Source organism: Muntiacus reevesi, chromosome 5 (assembly GCF_963930625.1).
Source record: "Muntiacus reevesi chromosome 5, mMunRee1.1, whole genome shotgun sequence".
Taxonomy (NCBI): Eukaryota; Metazoa; Chordata; class Mammalia; order Artiodactyla; family Cervidae; genus Muntiacus; species Muntiacus reevesi.
In genome coordinates this window covers 70570527-70579656 of record NC_089253.1, presented here as the reverse complement: position 1 = coordinate 70579656, position 9130 = coordinate 70570527, and the positions used below count along the sequence as shown (strand labels likewise).

At 40.9% G+C, this 9130-nt stretch overlaps 1 protein-coding gene across 1 annotated transcript in view; it reads left to right on the top strand.

Moving 5' to 3' along the window:
• The first annotated feature begins 1417 nt into the window (after positions 1 to 1417).
• Positions 1418 to 9130, top strand: part of EPRS1 (glutamyl-prolyl-tRNA synthetase 1) — a 60976-nt gene continuing 53263 nt past the window's right edge. Inside the window, exons 1-3 of the mRNA XM_065938349.1 lie at positions 1418 to 1610; positions 5591 to 5675; positions 8917 to 9016. Of these exons, the coding sequence (XP_065794421.1) occupies positions 1565 to 1610; positions 5591 to 5675; positions 8917 to 9016 (231 nt within the window). The 5' untranslated portion in view covers positions 1418 to 1564. The remainder of the gene's footprint in view (positions 1611 to 5590; positions 5676 to 8916; positions 9017 to 9130) is intronic.

The window sequence follows — 9130 nt, the reverse complement described above, 5'->3', positions numbered from 1 at the left end:
AAGTAAGGTGGGAAGGAAAAGCGTAGTGGAAGGTTCCATACTGGACAACGACAGAGGGAGAGTGGGTGAGAGAGACCCCTTGAGCTCCTGCACGTTTGGAAATCACGTTTCCACCATGTCCCAAAGGACAGAGTCAACTGTCACCCAAGTGTTATTTGAATCTGCACAGCCTGGGGGATTCCTCTGCCATCCTCGATGTTGAACAGGCAGAAATTATGCCCTGTGGGTCTTGAAAAGAAAGTGAAACGGAGAGTGAGAAAAAGAAAGCAGGAGCGAAAGTCAGTGGCCTCAAGCTGCGCAGCTGGGTGAAGCCCAAGGTTTACCTTGAATTCCTGGGTTTTAGCACCAAATATGATCTTGTGTGGCTTTGACCTGCAGCAGCTTGAAGTGGGGCTTCCTTTCCCGGCCAGAGATTGAGGTCGGGTCTCCGCGGTGAGAGTACTGAATCCTAGCCATTAGACCAATGGTCAGTGACAAGGCCCTGGCCCTTCAGCTCTGCAGAAATGAATTCCCATGAAGACATAAAGTAGTGAAACAAAGAACACGTTTATTAGCAGGAAAAGCATACAGTATGAGTGGATACACGGGCGGACGCAGAGAGTTGCACCCGCTTGGTAGTTTGAATCATTCATGTGAGGCATTTCTTCCAGGTTTCCTTTGGCTAATCATTTCCATTCGTCTGGTCCTGAGCCTGTGTTCGCTTTAACTCAGGATCCTCCCACGAGTGCAAGTGCATCTATCAGCAAAGATGGATTCCAGTCAAGAGGCCTATGGGTAGCTTGACATCACTCTCCTTCTAACCTCCAAGGAGCTATAGGGGAAGGTCTCCCCGATTTTGAGCATGATAAATTCGTGGTCTCTAGGCTTTTATCTGATCAGGGCCCAGCCTCCTCTCTCAATCATCCTGCTATTGACATCTTGGAATGTCTGTGTGTGTGTGTGTGGGGGGGGGGGGGGGGGGCGGTATACGAGCCCGTTTATTTCAATTCTGGCTTCTGGTGACCACCCATCACACTGCAGAAACCATCTCACCACTTACTTTTCTCACTTTGGGATTTCCTGGTGACCCACGGTAGTCTGCCCGCAATGCGGGAGACCTGAGTTCGATCCCTAGGTCAGGAAGATCCCCTGGATAAGAAAATGGCAATCCGCTCTAGTATTCTTGCCTGGAAAATCCCGTGGATAGGGGGAGCCTGGCGGGCTACAGTCCACAGGGTAGCAACGAGTCAGTCATGACAGAGCGACTTCACTTCCTCACTTTACGAGGTGTCGTAAAACATCGTCCGCTTCAGTGTCTCTCCTCGGTCACCGGCTTGGAACACGTTGGCCACGTTGGCCCTCCTGACCCTAGAAGGCCCCCAGCTCCCTCTGCCGGAGGGAGGGGCGCGCGGTGATGACGCACTGCGCTGTGCGGCAAGACGCCGGCCGCGGCGCGGGGGAGGGGTGAAGGTTGCTGCAGCGTCAAGCCGGCGCGTACCACGTTGCAGCTTCTCTCTGGGCCAGTCGGTTGTGTTTCAGGAGGCCCAGCAGGCGCGCAGAGAGGTAGACCGGCGGACCGGTGCAGATGGCGACACTCTGTCTTACTGTGAATTCGGGAGACCCTCCTCTGGGTAAGGGGCCGCGGCCGCAGACCTGTGTGGGTTGCATCAGCCGGGGGAGGAAGCGGGGCGGGGAAGGTCGCCGCGCCCGGACTTGGCGCAGTGGCGGTCCTGGTCTGGGAGGTTAGGCCTGCTTCTCTCCCCGGAAATGTACATGCGGTGGGCTCCGTGCCCCTTGCTCTCGGTCCCTGGCAGGTGGATTTGCTCCTGAAGACGCTTCTGGGCGTGGAGGTGGGCGCGGTGTGAGCCCGGGCAGAGCGGCATGAGGCTCAGCTTTGAACCTTCTCCCCCAGAAAGATGACTCCTAGCTTACTCTTCTCTCCCTTTTAGCAATGATGTCCCCTGGAGACCAAGAGCTGGACGTAGAAATAACATTTTTAAAACTTAAAATCCCAGTACTTCGTTGCCCCTCTTTTAGCGCTTTCCTCCAACTCTGCTTATCTTTATTTATCTCCCTTCCTTCGTCCTCAGAAAAGCTTGTCAGTTCCCTTGACTCAAGTTTTCTTCACGTTTCATTGGGTTCAAAGGAAACGAGGAAGATGATCATAGAAGCATGTAAAATTTTAACCGAGGTTGCGCTTATGTTAATTAAAGGTGGCAGGGTAATTGCTGGAACACCCAAGTACACTGCGGACTGATGGGGTTCTTTACTACACATCCGATGGATGTAGTAAATGTCAGAGTAAAGGTGGGACTTGTCATCTTCCTGACACATCTTAAATTGGATTTGCAATTGCTTATTCAACGTGGCCAAGGTTACTGTGGATAGATAGCTTAGACTTTCAGCTATTTCTTCTTTTTTATTGCTTTGAGGAATTACGCAAAATAATTTGATCAGTTTATTGAGGTCTTATTGTTAATGCATTTCTTAATATAGACACGCAAGTACTTTTCTAATATTTGAAAGGTCCAGATATAGTTGGCCACATCGTGCTGATGAAATTACTCAGTACATTCTCATTACAGGGTGTTTTGAGCCTTTTGGGACAAAAAGCACAATTGAATGCTGTTTAAAATATTTTTAAAATGATGGTGTTTTACCATATTGTTAGTCCATCCAATAGTTATGGGCTAGCCTTACACAAAAATCAATAAACTCTAATAAAAGAAATGGGTTTGATTCTGCAGTTGGAAGGCGCTAGACAATGTGACCTCATGGTTAAGAGCAAAGACATTTGGTTCATGGAGATCTGGGTCCATCCTGCTTGCCATTTACTAGTTATGGAACCTTGGCAAGTTCCTTGTTTGGCATCTTCACAGCTTCCTTGTTTAAGAAACAAGGAATAATATCTACATACCGTTGATGGCCAGAATCAGTGATAACTGTAGGTCAAGTTCCTGACCCACTGTAGATTTTCGAGAATTAGCTGGTTTTTACTAATGTTACTTAGAAAAGCAGCATGAAGATGATAGACCTGTTTCCTTAGTAAACTGTGAAATTGAGAACCATATCTTCAGTATTCTGAAAGGAGGGTCTTAAAAAATTTTGTTGTCCTTATGAATTATAGACCTATTATAGGATATATAGTTCTATTTGCTTTCCTTCCTCTTTTTTTGTTTTTGATTTTATTGTTCCTAGTTGTTTAATTCGAATACATTCTGTCTTCAGTCAATAACATTAGATGAAACATTTAGAAAAACATTGCATTGTGAGAATTTCCCCATTTTATATGCATTTACCATTTTTTTTCAATGTTAATATAATTTTAGACTTAAAAAAGCACAAGAATAAAACAAGGAACCTTTTTTTCCTCCAATGCCTTTGAAGAACATACTGCAGATAATAATGCTTCAACACCCCAGAATACACCAATATACATCTCTCTCAAGTAAGAAAACTCTATACGACCTCACAAGAGCATACAAATCAGGAAATACTCATCGATACAATTCTCCCATATAATGCCCAGATCCCGTTCAGAATCCTACACTGATTGTTCCTATATTACCTCTGTAACTCAAGGATCAAAATCTAGGGTCATGCTTCGTGCCTACTTGTCAGGTCTGCCCAGTTTCTTTCAATCTGGAATGGTTTTCTAGTCTTGCTTTCATAGGTTTGACCTCCGTGGAGATTACTGACTTGAAGAATGTCAAGGTTGTTTCTCGTGGCACCTCATGACTAGATTCAGGCTCATGTCTTTGGCAGAAGTAGCACAAAAATGATTTGTTGTTCTTCACTGCAGCCCATTGATTGGTGCCTGAGTTTTTTCCCATTACTGGTAATCTAATCTTGAGTACTTAAGGTGGTTTCTGACTGCTTTCTTCATTATAGAGTTTTCCCTTGTGCGTTTAACAAGCTCTTTGTGGGGAGATGCTCTGGGATCACGTAAGCATTCCACTCCTCATCAAACCTTCACCCGCTGGTTTCAGCATCCACTGGTGCTTCCTGCCCAACTTGATTATTAGTAAGATGATGCTGGATGGTGACCTTCCAATCTGCCACTCCTTCACGTATTACTTGGAATTTTTTTTTGTGTGTGAGAAGATTTTTTTTCCCGTTTAAAAAAATTTATAGGAAAATATACTCAATAGGTTATACTCTGTGTTATTTTTCATTTTCAGTTTTTTTCACATTAGCAATTTCTTTTTTTTAAATAATCATTTCTTTTTATTATGTAACATTCAGTTCTTTTTCAGTTTCCCCTGGCTGTCTCAAAATTATCTTTGTACAATTGGCTAGCTTTGCATCATTTTCTGTTCTTAAAATTAAGCATATTTATTTTCAAAATTAGTTTTATTGAGTTCTTTTTTATTTTTGGGTGAACATGCCTGAAGTTCACCAGTTTTAAGTTGTAAATTGATTGACAGATATGTATAATGTGTAGCCACCACAGTTATGAAGTAAAATATTTCCCTCACTTCAGAAAATTTCCTCATAGAACTTCATAGACATTGTGTGTGTGAGTCACTCGGTTGTCTCCGATTCTTTGCGACCCCTTGGGCTGTAGCCCGCCAGGCTCCTCTGTGCATGGGATTCTCCAGGCAAGAGTCCTGGAGTGGGTGTCATTCCCTTCTCCAGAGTTCATATACATTGGGTCATGTCAAATTATTTTGTGCATAGGATAATTTTTTGAGATTCATCTATCTTGTTGCTTGTAATAGGAGTTCATTTAAAAAATCTACTGTGTAGGATTCTTTGCTATGGATACTCTAAAACTTAGATTACTTACTTTAGTGGTTAAATTGGCCCTGTTTGCCAGTGGGAGCCCCTCTGAGCTGGCCAGGGGGTCCTTTTGGCATATCTCTTACCATTCTTTGAGTACTTCTTGGTTTCCAGCACGGTGAAATTTTCCAGGTTTGTTTTATACCTTCTCTAGCACAGCCCTGTCCCCGGTGGACCATGGTATTTAGAAACCAGTATCTGGGTGCTAGTTGTCTGTCTTCGATAAAGACAAAGGATTAATGAATATTTAGTAAACTTTATGATATTTTGAGAGACAGATGACCCCGTTCTTAAATTTGAGTTCTGACCTGCGTTAGACCTGCATTCAAAGCTTGACAGCTACATATTTACTCAAGGGCTTTAAGCTAGTTATTTAACCCCTCCACTCCTCAGTTTCCTTGTCTATAAAACAGAGATAAAGTTGCCTATCTCTTAAGGTTACTCCAAAGATTAAAAATATTGATGAAGGTAAGGCATGTAGTACAGTCCTTGCCACATAGTAACTTCTAATGCTGTCAACGATAGCTTTTATACAAGGTACTATTCTAATTTTTTCTTTTCTCCTGAGGGAGGGAAAGGTTCATTTCCATGTCCCCAGCTGGACACTGAGCATTTTCAAAAGCAGTTGGATTATGCCAGGGAATGGTTTCTGGTTTGTTACTTCTCTAAGACCAGAATGCAGTTTGCATCTGCAGACTACCGGGAAAAAAATTTACTCTTCACAGTACTTAACATTGTTTTGTTGACTCATCCTTATTGCTTTATGATTCAGGTTTTAAATACTGCATTGTTTATAAAGAGAGAAGTCTTTTCATCTCATTATTTTTAGGAGCTTTGTTGGCAGTGGAACATGTGAAAGACAATGTCAGCATTTCTGTTGAAGAAGGGAAAGAGAATATTCTTCATGTATCTGAGTAAGTGTATCTTTGCTTTCAGTACTCAGCAGCATTTTTTAAATATTTAGAGTTAAATGTTGTATGCTTGTTTTACTTGGTAACGGGTAGAATATCCCTAAAAAGAAATAAACTTTTCTTTCTTATTCTGAAAGAATTATATCCAACCAGCACAGCATTGTAAAGCAATTATCCTCCAATTAAATAAATTAAAAAAAATTAATATCCAGAGGCTTATATTTGTCAGCAAAGTATCTAATCACATGTATAATCTGTCTAAAAGAAACTGGAAATGTACAGAAAGATTTATGTGCATGTGCTTTAATTCTTTTGTAATTCTGGTGGAAAATTGGAAGTTTAATAAAATTAATAATAAGAGGAAATAAATTTGGTAAGTCCACAGCATAGAGTATTAGACATCTGTGAAAAAAGACTTATGAAGAATTTCTAACGTGGATATGTTCATAATATAATGTTAATAAAAAAGCAAGAAATAAATGTGAAAGTGCATATCTCCAAAGAAAAAAACTGAAAAGTATGCAACACCTTTAATAGTATTTCTGAGTTTTGGAGTTGTGGTGTGTGTTTTCCTTTTTACTTCTCTGTGTTTTCAAAATTTTTTATAATGAAGGTATACTGTACATTCTTTTTTTTAAATATTGTATATTCAACATTCTTTTTTAAAAAATATTGTATATTCTTGATTGAGATGGATTATTTGCATCTTAGGTATATGGAAGATGGCATGCCCTTGGATTTACCTCTTTTTTTGGAACTCACTGAAAAAAATAAAAAAGAAAAGGAAGGGAAACAATTCTTTTGTTAGCAAAACTGAGGCATAGACACAACCAGGTTTGATTCTTTTTAAGGAATCTTTGCCAGACGTGGAACTTGAACCAGGTTGAAAGCAGGCTTCAAAGGTATCCTCAAGCAGGGTGCAGATATGGAAATGGTTTAAATGGTCTGTAGTAAACTGACAGAAAGACTTGTATTGGAGAAGAGGCAGCATACAGAACACACTCACACACCCTCCTCCTCCCCCTGTCCTCCTTCCTCGCATTGTGGTTGCATCAGAATCTTGATTAGATCACTCTGTAGTGTTTACACTATGAGGATCCTGTAAGTTGGAGTCACTGCTGAGCTACATATCATGATTGCTTTTCATGTACAGTTTTTACTTTTCCATGGAATAGTTATTTGCTTTGTTTTCTTCTGAAATCTTTCTGATCCCTGTGTTTTCTGTGGGACCTCAGGAAGCTTGTGGGCATCTTCCCTTAGGATCCAGTATTCAGAAATTTCACGATAATATGCTTTAGTCTGAGTCCATTTGTCATCTGTTCTACTGGGTACTTGGCTACTCCCTCTCATATGGAAACTTAGAAATACTCTTTTGGGGATTAGAAAATTTTTTCTTTGATAACTTTCTATTTTCTCTTTATGTGTAATGTTGGGATTAGTATTCTGATTTTCTTTAAGGATCATCTTCATTTTCCATTTTTTTCCCCCATTTTCCTTCACTTTCTAGAGAGGTCTTCAACTTTATCATCCCATTTTTCTATTGAGTTTTCCTTTTTGCTGTTGTATTTTTCATATCTGAGAGTACTGCTACTTACTATCTAGGTAAAGTATCCTGTTCTTATTTTATGATTACAAACATAATCATGTTTTATTCACTGCTCAGAGGAAATTTTTGTGTTCCACTTTTAAACTTTTCTTTTCCTTGATTTGTTCACTTTACATCTGTCTATTTTGGTCTCTATCTTTTGAGTTACAGGCTTTCTTTAAATATTTGGTAACTCTTGATGGTTTTCCAAGATTTTGACTGGGAGTTTCAGACTCTTAAGTTCTGACCTCCCAAGGTGGGCTGGTCGTTTGTGAGCTTCACTCTGGGTAATCTGACTGAACATCTGTTCGTTTGAAGGAGCTTCTGGTGTTAGTATCCTTGGTTCTTTTCCTCCTGGGTAGATCAGATTGTCCAGAGAAGACTTCCAGTGTCCTGTTTGGAAGGTGAGGACGGGCTGGGACCAGCATATTTTGGAAGCTGAGGCTAGCACGAAGGCTGAGAATCTCAGCATCCAGTGTACGTTTATTCTCTTGTCACCTCTGTCGCCCAGCTTGCCACTGTGCCACATTGCCCCCAAGTCGAGAGACCCTCTGTTTTCATCTTTAGAGAATAAAGCTTCGGTTTTTGCCAGGACTGGGCAAGAAGAGTAGCCCAACTGTAGAGAATAGGGGTTGGAGCTATCTGTATTTCTGGCTTATTTTTAAATAGACTTTTAACCAAGCCTCCTCATTTTAGTCCCTGGTTTTATTGATTTGTAAGTCTTTTGAAGATCCTGAAATTTAAATTGGATTGGTTTTCAGCTTTGTCCATTGTCCAGTTAAGATTCAGTTTTTTCAGGCCTGTTAACTCCATCTGCTTTCTAGCTTCTGAAATTTTATTGCTGTTGTCTCTTCTCCCTAGTCTCTCTCTTTTTTTGGGGGGGGGGGGTTTGTGTCTTTTTAAACATTTTACACAACAGTTTTGGTGAGGTTTGATCTGCTGTGTTTACCTGGAATTTGATAAAACTAGCTTCCTTATGACAGCATATCCTTGGCTTTATTGCCTTTATTTATTTTAAATCACTTTATTCTTGATAGCCCAATTATATTTTTATATTTTCACCACTGAATAGACATGTAGAAACTAACAGTGAGAAGGATCAAACATCCTATAGAGGACATCCCTGGGTACAATGGACAAGAATCTGCCTGCCAATGCAGGAGACTCGGGTTCAGTCTCTGGTCTGGGAAGATTCCACATGCTGAGGAGCAGCTAAGCCCGTGCTCCACAACTGCTGAGTCTGAATGTGACAAGTACTGGAACCCACATGCCTGGGACCTGTGCTCTGCAAGAGAGGCCGCCACGTTGGGAAGACCACACCACAACGAAGAGCAGTTCCTGCTCACAGCAGCTAGAGAAAGTCCGCTGACAGCAACGAAGACCCAGTGTAACCAAAAATAGAATAAATGATTAATTAAAAAAACCCAACAAAACACCATATAGAGAGTGAATTCACTGAAGTGAATTGTTGGATTTAGCTGAACATCTCAAAACAAATTAGTGTTTGATAGAATTTAGAACCAACTAAATCTATTTTTTTCACTATAGTAGAAAATACTTATTATATATATAAGATTTCTGTTTTTACACTTTTCACATGTCTCATGACACTGATTTGCTAGAGCCACGGTGATATTTTGTCTCATGCTTATATTCCAGAAATGTGGTGTTCACGGACATAAACTCCATACTTCGCTACTTGGCTAGAATTGCAGCTACAGCAGGGCTCTATGGCTCTAACTTGTTGGAACATACTGAGGTAAGGAAGGAACATTTTCTTGGGTGTGGTTTGGTTTGGTTTGGTTTGGTTTAGGCTTTCGCTCTTTTGGACTGTTATTCTATTTAAGGGTATAGGATAGTAACAGTATTAATC